Source organism: Pieris brassicae, chromosome 1 (assembly GCF_905147105.1).
Source record: "Pieris brassicae chromosome 1, ilPieBrab1.1, whole genome shotgun sequence".
Lineage (NCBI taxonomy): Eukaryota > Metazoa > Arthropoda > Insecta > Lepidoptera > Pieridae > Pieris > Pieris brassicae.
This window is the reverse complement of record NC_059665.1, coordinates 1,663,112-1,682,127: the sequence shown is the minus strand read 5'-3', so window position 1 is coordinate 1,682,127 and position 19,016 is coordinate 1,663,112. Positions and strand designations below refer to the sequence as shown.

The 19,016-nt window shown below is 37.0% G+C and overlaps 2 protein-coding genes across 7 annotated transcripts; one reads left to right on the top strand and one right to left on the bottom strand.

Moving 5' to 3' along the window:
* Positions 1 to 1,167: 1,167 nt before the first annotated feature.
* LOC123712919 (thiamin pyrophosphokinase 1) lies at positions 1,168 to 6,978 on the bottom strand. 6 transcript variants are annotated; one of them, XR_006754139.1, is made up of 8 exons: positions 6,578 to 6,977; positions 6,301 to 6,463; positions 5,492 to 5,658; positions 4,608 to 4,694; positions 3,537 to 3,816; positions 2,954 to 3,109; positions 1,458 to 2,046; positions 1,168 to 1,418 (listed from the first exon to the last, which is right to left on the bottom strand). XR_006754139.1 is itself a non-coding variant. In XM_045666322.1 (7 exons), the coding sequence occupies exons 1-7, from the start codon at positions 6,602 to 6,604 to the stop codon at positions 2,042 to 2,044; spliced, it is 840 nt and encodes a 279-aa protein (XP_045522278.1). In that variant the 5' UTR covers positions 6,605 to 6,978; the 3' UTR covers positions 1,168 to 2,041. The 6 variants fall into 6 exon arrangements, 5 of the variants coding, with proteins under 5 accessions (XP_045522278.1, XP_045522256.1, XP_045522296.1 ...); XM_045666322.1 differs by having other exon boundaries at positions 1,168 to 2,046; positions 6,301 to 6,418; positions 6,578 to 6,978; XM_045666300.1 differs by having other exon boundaries at positions 1,168 to 2,046.
* Positions 6,979 to 14,479: 7,501 nt separating this feature from the next.
* Positions 14,480 to 17,024, top strand: LOC123714770 (charged multivesicular body protein 5). Its single transcript, XM_045669260.1, has 5 exons — positions 14,480 to 14,657; positions 14,760 to 14,911; positions 15,101 to 15,266; positions 15,718 to 15,841; positions 15,972 to 17,024. The coding sequence occupies exons 1-5, from the start codon at positions 14,589 to 14,591 to the stop codon at positions 16,136 to 16,138; spliced, it is 678 nt and encodes a 225-aa protein (XP_045525216.1). The 5' UTR covers positions 14,480 to 14,588; the 3' UTR covers positions 16,139 to 17,024.
* Positions 17,025 to 19,016: the final 1,992 nt, after the last annotated feature.

Below are 19,016 nucleotides of genomic sequence, written 5' to 3'. Positions count from 1 at the left end.
GATTAGTAAATATAATTTTGTAGTCTATCTTAAAAATCAGCTAGTTGATTCATAATGTTTACAATGTTATTAATATAGCAACCAAGTTTTCTTTAGAAATTACTAGGTTTTTTATTACAAGCTGATTAATTAACAAATAAGTGGATTTCAAGACGAATTAGACTTGTATGACAAAGTAGTATGTATAAAATATTACATAGGACTAAAGTAACTTACCAAAAACTTCATAATCAAAAATATATTTTTTTACTCACCAGTCTCGTGACACAAAACGGCCATATATTAGTCTCGTAACGGACGATGCTTGTAATTTATGTCTTCGCCTAACTAAAAATCAATGACGCTACCTTTTTAGGTCTGGGCCTCAGATATCTGTATCATTTTCAGCCACACGCCGTCGAATTTTTGGGTCTAAGGCAAGCCTGTTTCCTCACAATCATTTCCGTACCGTTCGAGGAAATATTAATACACATAGAAAAAATTAAATAGTGCACAGCCGGGGTTCGAACCTACGAACTCAGGAATAAGATCCGCACGCTGAAGCCACTAGATCTACACTGCACTTTCCTGTTTCATTCAGATTTTCGATCGAAATCTAATGTATGTGAAATTGCTTGATGTAATAATAATTAACACGTAAAAAAAGTTAAGTCAGTTATAAATAATCTGAAATGACTTTTAAAGTTTTTCAAATAGCCTATTAAAGGCAATTATTAACATCATTTTTATTAATAAGTTGTCTATCCAAAAATATATTAATTAAAATTATTATTTTATACTAAAATCTTAACTAGTGTTTCCGAACATTTTTTGTACCATGCCCCACCTAAGCCTTACTAAAAGTCCCCCCTCAATTCAACATACATAACTATTAATTTTAAAAAAATATCGTTCAATTGTATATTTAATATATATGTATAATTAATTAATTATACCTATCATATATCTCCTTATAAGGAAGAAATTACTAGGAAATTGTTAACGATCCACAGTAACTAAAACATATTTCAATCAAATGGACCCCTATTGGGCTAAAAACTGGTGTAAACGCACACACTAAAAATCATTTACTCAGAGAAATTAAAAACTTGATTTCTTTATACATTTATTTAAAAATTATAACTAGGGAACAACCATGTATAATCTTCTAAAATTAATTAAACTATTACAATAATAAAATTAACCCAACATACTAAAATATAAAATAATGTAGGTGCTTTATAAGTACGTGTATAAGCATCTAATATACACAAATTACGTCTGAATAAAAAAATACAATATTAGCATTTTTATTATGAAACGAGCTTTCCACTTGAGAACTGCTAGACTCCAAGGTATTCCAGTAATCATCCTACTTTTCATCGTTCACGTACTGATGAGCATGACTTGTCGACTACACGAAAATCCATCAAAAACAGCTTTTTGGTCCTCATACTTACCGACATAATCAAACACACCTTCCATAACGAAACATCGCTTTTTGTTTGATTTATCATCTTCTAAACACTTTACGCGTCATTATAGATGTCATAACGGCTATTTTGTATCTCCCTGAACTTAATATTATTATCAGTTGTCAACTGTGCAAGCCCCACAGACAAAGAATTAAATCTAGCGACAAGAACTTTTTATTAAAACATTGTGCTTTTACGTTAATTTTATAAATTCCTCAATCGTGGCGGTAAATTATTGACCTAATTTTTTGGAAATAAAACCAGGATTGTCTATGTTTTAAAAACCCTCTTGGCTAGCACTGCCTAAGGCATGCGTTACGATTTTATAATTCGTATGCAGAATGCGTTGTCTTCTGCTAAGTACAGAGTGTAATTACCCTTAAATAATTATAATAAGTTTACATTTAAGGGCTTGATATTTAGCGATAATCTTTCTAAGTACAGTAAGGAGGTCATGAAGTATGGTTTTACAAAATAACCCTGCTGGATTACGAGAATCCAGTATTTTTGCGTGATTGAATGTTATATATAGCTAACACTATGAAACCCACTTCCTTATTAGGCATAAATATTATTTGTAAGCAGCATTAGCCTGAAAATACAAAATTATAAATGTTTTCGAATGATTAACTAAAAAAGAAGTTATTTATACAGTGGACCCCCGAAAACATTTAGGAAACATAATATTCTATATGCTTTATGGACAAACATAAAACATATATCATTATATATATATAACTAAGAAATCAGAATCAAAACCCTACGCTTCAAGCACAATAGGGTTGGTTCGTTATAACTTAGTATTGTCTTTTGTTAAAATAGCTTTTACACATTAAGAAAAACACTTTTTGAACGGATTAAAGCTATGTATTATTATTAAAACTTATAGTTATTTACATAATTCTAAATTTTAAATTTTTTCCGACGTTTCGCGTACTTTTCAGTGTGCGTGGTCACGGTGACTGAAGACAAAAGGTGTTAAATGTCAAAAGTATCACAGCTGCAGAGAAAGTTGTTTTATCTGTATTTATTTGAAGTTGGTATCGACTAAAAGATGACGATAATTATAAGTTTTTAATAATAATACATAGCTTTAATCCGTTCAAAAAGTGTTTATCGTTATAACTTCTTCAATCAATAATAGACAATTCAATTCAATAATAAATAGTAGACCGTGTCGGATAACAGAGGAAGCCGGATTACCAACGGTCCACTGTACTTTTAATACTTTTTCATGTAATGTTAAAAAATATAAACTAGTTCGGTGTTTTTTATAGTTAAGATAAGATTTAGAAATGAAACGCGATTTATGACTCCCCTAAGTCAAAAATCCAATTTAACCAACGGAAGACAGTAAATCTCACCCCTTAAGACTACGTTTTACTCTTTGGTCGAATATATTCTTGTAACTTCAAATTTCCAAATAAAAAAAAATTACCAAAAAGTTTTAATTGTAAATACAATTAAAACAATAGAAATAAAAAGGTTTTATATATTACTTAATAAATCAATTTGTTTCTTACGTTGCTTTTCAGTTAAACTCGGCACCCTCATAGACCACAGTAGTGTGTGACTACATTTTATTTTAACCAGTTCTGATCGATCAAATGTATTCGACGTACTCACGAGGGAGCCAAATTTTAATGGCTGATTATCTAAAGAAAATATTTACGTAACGTAAATATTATAATTGTTATTTTTAAACAACTGTATTCCAATGCATTCATTGCCGGACGATTCAGAGTCCTCCAAGAAAAGAGCTTACAAATTCATAAACCCTCTGTAATTGAGAGTGTCCATGGTTGACGGTATCACTTGATATCATATTAGGAGCGTAGCGTAAGAGCGGACCTTTACTTAGAAGGCCGACAACGCACTGGTGAGCCTTCTGGCAATGTGAGTGTCCATGGGTGGCGGTATCACTTAAGATCAGGTGAGCATCCTGCCCCTTTGCTTCCTGTTACAAAAAAAGAGTCTTTTGTTTCACACGCGATAATTGCGCGCGATGGAAACGCGTGATAGGCATCTTCGGTAAATATTTTTTCTGAATAAAAGAATTTGTACATGAATTCGTAAACTCACTCAAGTTCCACTTAAGTCCACTAGTTGTAACCGCGTCACAACATTCTCCGACAGGCACCAAAGAGCACCACGACCGTTTAAACGTCCTGGTCTCCTGTGGCACATAAATAACATGGTCGCCAGGCGAAAGAAGCCAGGATACCGTATCATCAGACATTATATACACATTTGTTTTTGGCGGCAGTATGTGCATTTCTCTGACCAGAAAAAGTGTCTGAATATTGCCGAGAATTTGGTCTATGCGGCCAGAGTTCTGGCCTAATGTTACTATGTGATCCAACTGAAACATCCAACATCTTATGATTTCGAATCACCTAGATACGAACCCTTATTGCTCTTGTCGCGTTTGTCGAGACTGCTCTCGTATGTCAATATGTCATACGTGAGTCGTACTTATTTTAAGATTCCACTCTGGGATTCTTGTCTATTAAGAAAAATAAATGATCACACAGCAGATACATATCAGAAGCTCAGACTGAATAGTTTTTTCTATCAAAAACTGGGAAGATGGATGCTGCTTCGGTAGAGTTAAGTCATGAGCGTGGTATGTAGTTTAGGCAGTAGCCCTTATAATTAGGTCCAGCGCTACACTGTAACTTATATTAGGGACAGCTATAACGATTTCGACTTTGTATGCAAGTTCGATGTAGATCTCTCAATATGCGTAGCGCGGAACAAAAGCTCATATTGGGATCGGGATCACTGTATGGAAGTTACAGTACATGGGCTCTGGAGTTAAATAAATTATTTTAAATTCTCGGTCATACATAACAAAAGGTTATTAATTAACCATTTGAACTAAACATTTGAAATAAATAAAGCTTTCCTAACTTCAGTATTTGACTTTGCAACTTATTGGTTCTTTTGTCGCAAACTTAGGTGATACAAAAACTCCATTGAAGACGGAATTTTTGTTAACAGAGTATAGGTGCAAATATGACGTTTACAAATCCAGTGACAATTGTCAGATTTATGACAGACTATACAGTATACACACATAAGTAAATATAGATCAATAAGTAGAAAACATTTAATTTCTAATAAATAGATAATATATTTCAAAAAGCTTACCTCTATTTTATGCTGTTCATTATAATTATTCAATTCTATTAGGGCCTTTGTAAAGTCTGTGAAGTTTTGGTCAGGTGTGTGCACAGCCTGTAAACGATATGAATGTTTATTCATCTGATATACCTCTATCATATGTCCAAAAAATATATGTTTATTTAAAGTCTATTAAAAAGGGGTTTTCAGTAATTTCGATAACACTGTCAGTCCATTCGTATTAAAAGTAAATATTAACATTCTAAACTTATTAATGTCAAATCTTAATGCACCATTTTAGGCTGAATACTCTATTGAATTTCATAGCATAGACACTATAAGACAGAATGACACAGTACTTAAGTAATTATATTTTTTTTTATATAGTCTAGTTAAACTTTAACAAAAATTGTATAAATTGGAATAATGAAAAGTATTTTGATTTGATTAAAGTAATTTTTTACCGAACCAACAGATTTGTTTAAATATACAAGTAATGTTTTAGAGTACTATATGGTAACACTGTGCCTAGAAATTCACGTGTTAATTTAAAACCTTTAGTCAAAATAGTGCATACACATTTTGTTGTTATTGAAAAATGTTTCATCAATAATTAAATACATGTGACAACATCATATTTTTTGTTACAAAAATGGCTTGGCATATAATGAATAATATTAATGTTCAGAAGATATAAAGAGGAACAATTTATTGAGATTTTCTCAATTTTAACTGATTTTGCAGCATGCCTAATAAAAGCAATATTTAAATACTATACATAATATTCCTATTTTAGCTAAACTTTTCCACTGATATTTGCTTCCTCCCTATAAAGTAGTTTAACTGTTGATATTATGATTTTATTTATATATTTAAATAAATATATATTTATGTATATATGACAAGTTCACCTCACAACCTTTCTTTTTAAACTCCTGTAGAACATCTTGGGTGATAGAATCAAAATCACCAGTTATTAGATCAGGCAACTTGATATTCTTATTGTCTTCATTTGCAAGGCTTTTATAAAAATTGTTCCAATGAGTTGTTCCACCATCTACCGTAACTCTGACTGTGGCTGAAACAAAATTCATAAATATACATTAAATGTAACATTTTTAAATAATATTAAGGTACTACATAGGTCAAATTTCAAGTCAAGATTAAGCACAAACATAATGTATGATGATAACCTAAACTTTGGCAGAAGTGTATTAAGAAAAACACTTTTTGAAGGGACTAAGCTATTATTAAAAACTTATAATTATTTACATAATTCTAATTTTTTTCTGACTTTTCGCGTGCTTCTCAGCGTGCGTGGTCACGTGTCACATATCACACATGTATTAGTGACGGAGAAGTGTATTATTTGATTCAGAGTAAAATTTAGTGTTAAGTCTACACTCTGAATCAATAAAATTAAGCCTAAATTCAGTAGTATTATATAGTGCAGTATTACCTGTTAATGATATATTTAATGAATATAATCCAAAAACATTGCTTAAAAACTTGAGCAAAGAAGTTGTAAATAGGAATCAAGAAATGTATGAAATTGTTTGTCATCTAAACAAGGTAATGAAGAAGCTTATACCCACACACTTCTATATAAACCTCTCTTAAAGGGAGTTTCTATAGATCATTTACTGATGCATGTACCCTTAGTAAATATAATATTTGTGTTAAACTTGTTTTTCCCAACATTTGGCATCTATCAACTTACCATTATTCCACAAACACTTGACAAAGTCCTGTTTTTGAGTTATGGGACGATTTAAAATGACAACTGCATATTTGGTGCCATTCTGTTTTACATTCTCAATAAATGGAGATATATCCCACTGCCAACATTTGATAACATTACTTATTGTATTGCAGGGTAATTTCTGCAACAATAAAAAGCTTTTATTTTTTAGCTTTAGCTTTTTCTTTAACTTGATGTAAGTATAAACCTCTTACTTTATACAAATTAAAATACTTAACAATTCATGTTTACATACCTTTTTAACTATTCCGTTGGCAGTCATTCTGTTGTACTTTAACTTAACTTTCTGTTCTAATAAATTATATGATAAAATTTGGCAAAATTATTTTATAGCATACTGCGCTTATTGAAAATTACCTTTGAAAATTCGATTAAAAGGTCATCATAGAATATATTATGTTAGAGCATATCAGTAAATTTTGATAATTAGTTATGAGGATAATATAATAATTTATTATTATTTCACTTTTACACGTCGATGTCGAAATATTTAATATAAATTATTGTTTTTTTTAAATATATCAAGCTCTTGATTTGAGTTTATGTTCGTAAGACACAGATTTAAATATTATAATATAAATTGAAATAAAACGTGATATAATTCGAACTTTTACTTGATAAAAGGCAAATGCCACCAAAAGCGCGAATCTTGCAAATAAAATTTGGCAGAAATCATCGATTTCATCGAAAGTTGAAACATCGATAATTATTATTACTCTATGGTAATCTTGAAAATGTAATGTAATGAAAATATCTCGATACATAGTACATTTCAAAAGATTTGTTTTTTTTATATATATACAAACTTGCACTATATATATAGATACTATAACTCCATAGTATCCATACTATGGAGTTATCGATAAAATACAAAAAATCGAATCAGAGCTCACAGATTTGGAGAGAAAGTGGTCCTCGAAATTTGGACAGAACTCGAACCTTCTGCCTTCTGGTCTCTTGCCAAAACTATGAGTTATCCAAGGCAATGTGTCCGCTGTCTGTTTTCGTCGAACTCGACTTTGGACGACCAAGGCAAGGCACCACCTATATTATTTCGATATACTTATCGAAGTAAAATTATATTTAAGTAATGTGTACAAAGCTTTATATTTATATAATATTAAAGAACATAAGTCAAGCGCACATAGTGGCATCCCTACTACTTATGATATATACTATTCCACCTGAGTCGGTTCTAGTCGTGATGTGCCTTATGCATTATGGTACCTGGTAACAAGTACAGTAAAAGGGTTGGGTTTGGATCTATGCATCTACGGTTCCCAGCACGACATGCTTGCATTAGCATGGTAGCATAGGTGCAAACCCACCCTACCACATCCTTCTGATGGGTAGGGAGGCGTGGTCTTGGGGGTAGCGCAGGTCGCTGTGATCCCCAAGGCAAGTTTAGTGGACTAACCTTCCCGAGGTTGCCAACCCTGTTTTTGGTCTAATACCCTATGTATTAGACGTAACTAAAACCACCAAGCGAACTTTTGCAGGGATGTAGAGGTCATGTCCTTGCGAGTTCATCATCCAAAATAAAAGGACGGTGGACAGTAAATGACCTCCCGCGTGTTTGTGCCGTGCGCGGGGACCCGTACGGGGGGATGAAGGAGTCCTGGAGGTTGAGTGGAGTAGTGCGCCGGTACAGTTGTGCGCTGCACACAACACACCTCTTTGGTCTGGATTTCCCCTCACACGGGAGGCCGTGGATTAGCTGACCACGGTCAACCGGCTGTGGTATCCCGTAAGAGGGCTACCAAGCGAGAGTCGGGGTGTGTGGGGGGGGGGGCGTCGGCGTGGCACGGGACTCGGGGTGAGTTTGCGTCATCGTCTCGGGATGCGAACAGCTCCTTACTCTCTTGCGGCGTGCGGACGCGCCTAGAGGGGCCTCTACACGCTGACTCTATACCGAAGGAGTAGCTCTGACGTCGCTTGCTGAGCAAGGCTGACTTGAGGGCTCCGTGGTGGGTGGAGAGCTCCGACGGTGAATCTATTTCATACCACCACATGGATAAAGAGACAAAACACACAAACCAACAAAAGGCTGCATCCACAGATGCGCCAAAAACTAACATAAACAGGGTTGCGTCGCAGGACGTGTCGAGGTGCAAGTCACCAGTGACACGATACTCTGATGCCCCTATCTCGCAAACGGATGCACCCAATATGGCAGAGTCCGAGGCACCAAAGGAGAGGGCAGCGGCTGAGGAAGCGCCAAACCGGGATGCACCCTTAACCGTGCCCACTCCAATGGTATCTCATACACCACCACACAAGGATGCGTCCACTGTTGCGGCCAGGCTGACTGCGTCGGTCGAGCAGAAGATAGCAACTCCGAAGGATGATACAGCAATGTCTGCGTCCATAGGGGGGGCATCCGAAGCAAGATCGATGCGGAAGACCGAGGCTGCGACGGTGAGCACGTCCAGTGCACAAACCTCGACCATGGACATGTCGGCCCTGAAATCAGCGATTCAGGAATCGACTCCCAGAATGGTCCTAAGCTCCTCAAAAAGGCGACGGCTCAGGAAGGCCAAAAGAGCGACGGAACAGCAACAGATGATTACCGGCTCTCAGAGGATACCTGAGAATCCTGGAACTGCCCCCGCGGTTACCACAACTGCAGGACGCGGGAAAAGGGCACCGAAGCCGACTGGGTCCTCTGCCGCGCTCAAGCCTATTGGCTCTAGGTGCGGTAAAGAACCTAGAGGGGGTTACCAAACCAAAAACCCAAACCAAACCAAACAACAAACAAAGGGCCAGAAACGCGATCGGCCAGAGGAAACCGTGACACCGACTGGGGAGAGTAAAAGGGTTAAACCTAACAAACTCCGGCTGGAGTCAGGGACCTCGGCCAGTTACGCGGAAGCGGCAGCATCCTACAAAGCCAACGAGCTTTGTGTTGCCGTGATGACTGAGCCCTTTATAGACATGACACAAGAACAGGCAGATAACATCCGCCTACAAATCGAGGGTAAAATCCAAGATGAGCTCATGGCGGATCTTGAAGCTACCCTAGCAACTAAACCCACCGACATCAGATTCCGGGGAAGAGCCCACTTCTCAGATGGTGTCCTCAAAACTTGGTGCGAGGATACCTACACGCTGGGATGGCTTACCGGAGCATGCGATGTCATCAACAATCCGATACCGGACACCAAACTGGTGGTACGGCCTCAGTCAGACATTCCGAAGAAGGTGCCGTGCTTACTGCATGTTCCAGAGTTCACTGGTAGCACGGAAACTTTACGGAAACTGATCACCAGGCAAAACCGCCACCTAAACATCAGATCTTGGACCCTGACTCACGAACGTAGAACACAGGACCCGACAGGCGTATCTCTGTTCCTTCGTGTTCCGGAATATGAGATCTCAAAGATCAAGGCACACGAACGCCGCATCTACTATCTGATGGGGAACATCTATATCCGAATTCTGGAAAAGGATGAACCCTCAGTGGTAGCTGCCGCCACAGTAACCACTGCTAGTACATCGGGGACGGGATCCTCGGGGCCAAAGCCGCCCTCGTCAACGACGGAGATAGCCGCGGTTGCCGAGGTAAACGTCCCCATGGAGACAGTTCAACAACCACCCTCACCGGTGCAACTAACCTCGGATGACGAGTTCTTTCAGGAGACAGGGGGGAGTGAATTCAGCGACAGCTGTTTGCGCTCCTCCCCCTAACCGGACTGACCTTATCCACACCAACCTCCAGCACAGCCAAACAGCGTCGGCTTCACTACGCAGACTGCTGGAGACCAACCCGAAGACCATTGCCGCGATCCAGGAGCCGTGGATCAGGAATGGCAAGGTATGCGGCCTGAGTAACACCGGTGGTAAACTTTTGCTGGATACCTCAGTAAGTAACCCAAGAACCTGCATTATCATACCTAAACATGTACCAGCATACCTAATTAACGAACTGTGTTCAAGGGACCTTACAACCATTAGGTTACCTAGGGACGCACATCCAGACATCGTCCTGGCGTCCGCCTACTTACCGGGTGACGAGGACGTGCCCACTCCAGAACTCGGCCTTTTGGCTGACTACTGTGAGAGGGAGAAACTGGAGCTTATAATCGCAGCAGACTTCAACGCGCACCACACGCTATGGGGTAATGCAAATACCAACGCTTGAGGTGAGAATATGCTTAACTTCATTCTTAGCAATAATCTTATCTTAGCAAACAGCGGCTCTGAACCAACCTTTATCAACGCACGCTCGCAAACCATAATCGATCTAACAATGGTGACCTCTGGTCTGTCAGATCACATACAGGATTGGCATGTCTCCAGAGAGCTATCATGCTCAGATCACAGGTGGATCCGCTTTACAATCAAAGGGGAGCTACCTAAAACACAACCACGACGCATACCTCGGAGAACTGATTCAGTAAAATTTTACAGTATAATCGGCTCAGAGGTAAACAAACTAACAATACCAACCACCATTGATGTACAAGACATAGACAAACATGTAAATAACCTAACGTCCCTACTCCAGACCAGCTTTGAACGGTCGTGTCCCCTTACCATGCCTAGGTGGGGGAGTAGACATAACTGGTGGTGCCCCGAACTGGAGAGACACCGAAAGAAGGTCAGGAAGCTGTTCAATAGAGCAGGAAATACCCGTTTACCTGCCGACTGGGACAAGTACACAATCGCGAGAAGACGATTCAAAAAACTTTTACGTTCCAGGAAGCAAGAGTGCTGGAGACACTTCTGCACCAGCATTGAAAGCAACAACCAGGCAACCAGAGTGAAATCATGCATCTCTAGTGAGCCTTATCACTCAATCGGTTGTCTTAAAAAACCTGATAAATCATTTACAAAAACCGATGCAGAAACATGTGAACTACTGATGGAAACACACTTTCCAGGCTGCATAATTGCCAACGACCAGGCATGGCAACCCTACTCAGAAAGAGCCACCACCGACTCAGACTGGAATGTAGCTCACAAAATAATCACAAATGAAAAAGTAACATGGGCAATCAACTCCTTCCTACCATTCAAAGCGGCTGGCCTGGATGGCATCTTCCCAGGCCTACTAAGATGGAGTGGAAACCTTTTGGTGGACTATCTTGTCTCAATCTTCCGAGCATGTATAGCCCACCGCTACATACCTTTGAAATGGAGGGAAGTGAAAATAATATTCATCCCAAAACCAGGCAGAGAGGACTATACCCAGGCGAAATCCTTCAGACCCATAAGCCTCACATCTTTCCTGTTAAAAACAATGGAGAGGCTTGGAGATCTGGAAATACGTAGCCAGGTATCGCTATCCAAATTCCTGCACCCAAATCAACATGCCTACAGCCCAGGCAAGTCAACGGACTCATCACTCCACAACGTTGTGTCTCGCATTGGCGACTCCCTGAAGTTAAAACAGTCAACCCTTGGTGCATTTATTGACATCGAAGGCGCTTTTGACAAAACAAACTTCACGAGCATTACCAGAGCACTCGTTACATGTGGAGTATCATCAACCCTGATAGGGTGGATAAACAACATGTTAAAACAACGAGCTATACAGTTCACTGTTAATTCCACGACACGGGGCATTGTCAGCAGAGGCTGTCCGCAAGGTGGTGTCTTATCGCCGCTACTGTGGAACCTCGTAGTTAACGAGCTCATCACAGAACTCAACGCTGGCAACCTCTACACAGTGGGTTATGCGGACGACATAGCTATCTTGATATCGGGAAGCTTTGAAAGTACCCTATGCGATCTCATGGGAAGGGCTTTCAAAGTAATTGAGAGATGGTGCAACAAGCACGAGCTATCTGTCAACCCATCAAAAACAGAGTTAATACTCTTTACAAACCGGAGGGTTCTGGGACCACACAGGCTTCCAAAACTCTTCAACACACAACTCAAACTCAAAAATGAAATAAAGTACTTGGGTGTGATTCTGGACAGTAAACTGCTCTGGAACAAACACCTAGAACACAAACTGAGCAAAGCAACGATCGCCTTCTATCAATGCAAAAAGATGCTAGGCGTGAAATGGGGCTTATCGCCTAAAATAACATTATGGCTATACACTGCCATAATCAGGCCAATGCTAACCTATGGAGCCCTGGTTTGGTGGCCAAGATCTGAACTTCAAACGGCGATCACGAAACTGGGACGCTTCCAAAGGCTTGCCTTGTCCGCTGCTAGCGGTTGTATGAGAACAACTCCGACCGCAGCAATGGAGATAGCCCTGCAAATCTTACCTCTAGACCTACACATACAGCAGAAGGCGGCACTAGCGGCCATCAGGCTTATGGTATTGGACCTATGGGGAAAAAACCACTACAATTCACACACAGTGATTCTCAACAGGGCAATAGAGTACCAACCTCTTATAGCTGCGCCATGTGACAGAATCACTAATCAATTAATATTCAACAAGAAATATCTTATACAACTGAGAGAAGAGGAGCAAGATCAGTCGCCCCTGAATGAGCTACGTATATACACTGATGGTTCAAAAACAGGGTGTGGCTCAGGCAATGGTATTTTCTCCTTTGATCTCAACATCAACATACACCTACCTCTGGGCACACAAAGCACAATCTTCCAATGTGAATGTGTCGCTCTAACCGAAGCAGCCAGAGCCGTACAGCGGATGGGAGTCAATGACTTTTACATTAAGCTCATATCGGACAGTGCATCCGTGCTGATGGCGCTCGGTAACGAAAACACAAACAGCAAATTAATACTGGAGTGTCACGAAGCACTGGAGGCAATAGCTCTAACAAATAGAGTTACCTTACAGTGGATTAAGGGACACAGTGGCTCTCTCGGCAACCATGCAGCCGACGAGCTTGCGAGAAGAGGCTCTGGTATGATACCTGCTGGCCCGCATCCGCTCCTCCCCTTGCCCTTCTCGCTAGTTCGAACCTGGATTCGCCAGAGATCCACTGTACTCTAGAATCAACGATGGTCGCGAAGTGTAGATTGCAAACAGTCCAAAATGCCTCTGCCGGCTGTGAACCCGCAACTTACTAAGCGACTTCTAAACCTGAACAGAACCAATCTCAAAACAATCATAGGGACAATCACGGGCCATTGTCTCCTTAACAAACATCTTTTCGTCCTAGGCGCAACAGACAGCCCCTTGTGCAGAGGCTGTTTCAGCGCAGAGGAATCAGTCACCCACGTAGTCCTGGAATGCGAGGCTGTGGCTAATCAACGTACAAAAATCCTCGGAACAGTGAGGTCGCTCCGCGAAGCCTGTGAAGTGCCCGGGAGACTTCTGTGCTTCTGGAAGGAGTTGGGCTGGCTAAATTAGCCAGGGCTTCTACGCACAACGGACCGACTACGTGTCTAAGTGCGAAAATTGAGTCCACCCTACCTACCTACCTACCTAAGTACAGTAAAAGTAATGTAAACCATAATTAACGGCCAGCTCCTGGAGTATCTAGAGGGCCATCAGCCAACATCGAAATATATAGCGAACGACGTATAGTTTCACTGTCATGTGGAAGGAATGGCTAGATTAACCTTTAAGAAGCTTGGTGCCTCAGTAAGGTGAGACAGTACAGTACAGTACAGGCCTTACAAAGCGCATATCACTATTATGTGCAACCCGCTACTCCATAAAGTATTTCAGAACGAATTGGCAAGACTTCTTCTAACCAAATTGAATGAAGGTTTAAAATAATCATCAAATTCTATATTCTGTAAAAACCAATCTATCCCTGAAGCACCTCTCATTCGAATTCTTTGTGAAAATAACTGAATACATTCCAAGCTTGACATATTCGGTTGTGCACTAATCAATTAATAATAAAAAAACAGAGTTAAGTGGCTATGTGAGGCCTAATTAGATGTTTTTCTAAAAATGTTTGGTTTGAAATAAGTAAAAATTACTATTAAAATCTAAATGTGAAATGTTTTTTATGGTAGTTTTATTTTTAAATGTTTGTAACATTTATGTTCACCAAAATTTACATATATTTAAAAAAAGTTAGCTTAACTTACGGTAAAATTGTATCAATTATATATGGTGTAGTGAACTTATATAAATCAAAACAAACAAACAATCTTTGAAATTCTACTATGTCTGTATGAATTATCATCATTTTGTAGTTATTGTTATCTGTGAACAACAATGTAAAATTTCAAATTATATTTTGACATGTAATTTCAATTTGTAAAATTAGAATCATTTAGAGACGTATTTTTATTTGCTTAATTTGTAAATATTAAATACTTGTTTTCATCGAGAGTAAAGAAAATATTTTCTAAAGATGAATAGAATATTCGGTAGAGGAAAACCTAAAGCCCCAGGTCCCAGCTTAACGGATTGCATCAGTACTGTAAGTATCTACTATCTACATGGCTTTGTATGATTCATACAATACAGTAAACAAATTTATTACATTCTCAATTATTAAACACAATATTTTATAAATCTGCAGGTTGATAGCAGAGCAGATGGCATTGAACAAAAAGTTAATAAATTAGATGCAGAATTGAGAAAATGTAAAGACCAAATGGCAAAAATGAGGGAAGGGCCTGCGAAAAACTCTGTCAAACAAAAAGCAATGAGAGTTTTGAAGCAAAAAAAAATGTATGTATATGAGCTTCATATATTTTTAATAACTAATTCCTCTTATTTATAAATGTTAATAGTTAATCTACTGAATCTGTGCTTTGTTTGTAACTTTAAAAGTTATTTATTAATTTATTCTTTGATTCTTGTGAGTGTAAGGGGATCATTATTTTATTGAGTTGTAAAAACTTTTTCGTTATAATATAGGTATGAACAACAAATAGAAAATTTAAGAGCACAATCATTTAATATGGAGCAGGCAAATTATACAACACAGACATTGAAAGATACACATACAACTATAACAGCTATGAAAGATGGTGTACAGTCTATGAAGAAGGAATTTAAAAAGATTAATATTGATTCTATTGATGTAAGTTGGTTATTACTCAGGTTTTATTACTTATTATCCTACCTTAAAACCTTGTTTCGTATTCTTTATTTAAAAATTTGGCCTGGAAGGAACTCTTTAATTTTACCTAATAAATTTCATAAATGGGACACAATCTCATTCTCGTTTCTTATTTTCACCTCAATAGATGTAGTCATAATTTTTGAGGGAGTAAGCAGTGAATTATAGTTGAATACAATTTATTTACATAAACATAAATCTTTCTATTTTATCAAATCTATCTTTTTATTTTAATAATACTGGTGTAATAATACAACAGATTGATTTATAAAAAATCAAAACAACTATTTTAATTTCATAATACTTAAATCTTTATATGCATTTTAGGACAACATTTTTATAATTTTTATTTACCAAATGTTATTCATATATAAATTGTCAATTTTTATCCTCTTGTTTATTATACTTTCAGGATGTTAATGATGAATTGGCAGATATGTTAGAACAAGCAGATGAAGTTCAAGAAGCCCTTGGTAGGCAATATGGTATGCCAGAGATTGATGATGATGAATTGGCTGCAGAATTGGATGCTTTAGGTATTTTTATAATTTTATAATTCATTATTAATTTGTACATCATTCCATTACCCTACTTCCTACTTACCCTAATAAGATAAGTAGATTTTAGTGTGAAATAATTCTATATGTACTCTTACCAAAATTTCAGGTGATGAAATAGCTCTTGATGATGACACATCATACCTGGATGATGTGGTTAAGGCACCTGCGGCACCTGATAAGGAGCCAGGTGCTGACAGCATCAGAAATAAGGATGGTGTACCGGTTGATGAGTTTGGATTACCACAAGTGCCTAGTGCTGCACATGCTAAGTAACAGTTGCAAGTTATCAGATTCATTTTAGTGTAAGCATATTTTGTCGCTAAAATTTTATTGTTTATTTTTATAACTAAAGATTTTTTTTATTTAAAATATTTTAAAATTGAAAAGTATTTGTTATTTATTGAATTGGTAAACTTCTGTCCATTTATAGTGGTTGTTAGGTTTAGCATGAAATATTTCAAGATTTTTGTTTATGATTATATTAAATAATTTCTGCACATTTAAAATAAGGTAAATAATATTTAATATATACTATAAGTGATCAACTAATAGAAATGTTTCAGTTGGTATTTTTCTTCTGTGTTATTTCTGTGATGCCTATGTTTGTTCTCTTTAGTTGATGAAATGTGTATTAATAATTCATTAATTGTGTTGTAATAATTCAGCTGTATTTGTTTGTTGTCTTAACAATGGGCAAAAATATTGACAAAAATGTAAACACTTATTACGAATTATATTTTTTAAGCTAATTACTAATGTGCGTTTCCCACGCAAATTACTCATAACTACACATAGCACAGACTACTACTTTTTTTTCTTTTTGGCTCTAGCTCGGTTTGTGCATAAGACAGCGTCAAATAATATCGTATATTCCTTATAAATTTAACCTATATTCTATTTATTTAAATGTTTTGATTGTGCTACGACTACAAGTCACTGTGCACATGTTAAATTTTTAACTAAAGCGTGAAAAATGAATCGTTTTTGACCAAAATTTAAACTACTTGTTCGAGTTTTGTTCTGTTGTCCAATGTTTTTTGCCATAATCCAACAACTGAGACCAGAAAATGCGGATGAGAGATTATTTAATGCACTTATTACTTCCAGGCTTGTTGTAACATTTTAATATTATGTAATGTTTAATAAATATTTAAAACCAAGCTGGGAATTATTTAATTAAACCAGGCATTTATTTAAATAACATTAAGATGTATATAATAACCCTATCAACACAAAACTCATAATTTTGAATTGTAGAAAGAAGGTATTTGACCATCTTTAAACTTACACTATTAATTATTAATAATTATAATTAAAGTAATATTCATTATTAAGGAGAAAAGGTATCCCTTAAATCATAAGGATTCTCTTGCAGTAGAGTCCTCTTTTATTGACTAGATAAATTAAACCAACTTCAATATATACTTGGCTGAATATATTTTTCAATATTAACTTGGCTGAATATATTTTTCAATATTAATTTGGCTGAATATATTTTTCAATATTAACTTGGCTGAATATATTTTTCAATATTAACTTGGCTGAATATATTTTTCAATATTAACTTGGCTGAATATATTTTTCAATATTAACTTGGCTGAATATATTTTTCAATATTAACTTGGCTGAATATATTTTTCAATAATTACTTGGCTGAATATATTTTTCAATATTAACTTGGCTGAATATATTTTTCAATATTAACTTGGCTGAATATATTTTTCAATATTAACTTGGCTGAATATATTTTTCAATATTAACTTGGCTGAATATATTTTTCAATATTAACTTGGCTGAATATATTTTTCAATATTAACTTGGCTGAATATATTTTTCAATATTAACTTGGCTGAATATATTTTTCAATATTAACTTGGCTGAATATATTTTTCAATATTAACTTGGCTGAATATATTTTTCAATATTAACTTGGCTGAATATATTTTTCAATATTAATTTGGCTGAATATATTTTTCAATATTAACTTGGCTGAATATATTTTTCAATATTAACTTGGCTGAATATATTTTTCAATATTAACTTGGCTGAATATATTTTTGGTGTGCCACAAATGAAACCTAGTTCTTAAAAAGTATTGTAAGTCAGTATGCCGATCTTGAAACTTACTGTTTTTAAAGTTGTCACGGATTAAATGGATCATATGAAATATTCGGATTCCAAGCACTGATGGTTAAATTAATTTCAAGTTTTTTTTTATATAGAACGGGCAAGAGGCTGATCTGTTAACTGATACCGGCTTGCAGGTGCGTTGCCTGCCTTTTATGAATTATTATACATACAAAACAATAATTGCCTTAAATAACGCTCGGTTGTGGAACGACGGACATCGATCAACCTGTATCACACAGGTGGAATGATGGAGATACCCTAGATGGAAATTGATCGACCAATCTTTGACGTCGACGATTCGATCCGTTATTCGTTAATTACCGTCGAATGGAAGAAGCTGGCACCATGCGGGGCCTAATTTGCCCTTTGTACAGTTGCAGCGAGGCCCGAATTGAAGTACCGTTTTGCCTTGCTGAGCACACCAAGGTTTTTGGGGGCTAATTGAGCCTTTTCCTCCAAATGACAAACTATGTCAACGTCCAATATTCCGATGCTTACTGTGGCTTTATGGAAAGTGTCTTCAGAGAGACGAGTAGCGACAAGGGGTGTTATTTTAGCGGGTTAGTTATATATTTTAGTTAGTTAAACGCGAAAGCTTATGACTTTTTAGGGTTAAATTGATTTAGTGGATCACAGTCTGAGACTCCGCGTAGTAGAGTTCCGACTTTAGACACCGGTTTGTTCCGTAACTGAACGTCTCAGCAGAATGTTGTACCATATCAACGATATGGAGAAAAAAAGTTCCGGGATAGGGTCTTGTAGATAGGGCCCAACGTTCACGAGTTTAAAGTCGGAACATGCTCCGCCACGTTGATGCTCCGATGGACCAGAAAGCTTGACATCTAGTTCGGGACAATGCCGAGCGAGTGCAGATACAGGAAAAGGCGCAAATAGGACCGGTGCCAACTCAAGTGTGCATCGCAATTTAGTCCATTGAAATGTTACAATTTGAGGGCCAAACTGAACATTGGATTTATGATAAAAAGTCACATAGACATAATTATAGCCAAAAACGTGTTTT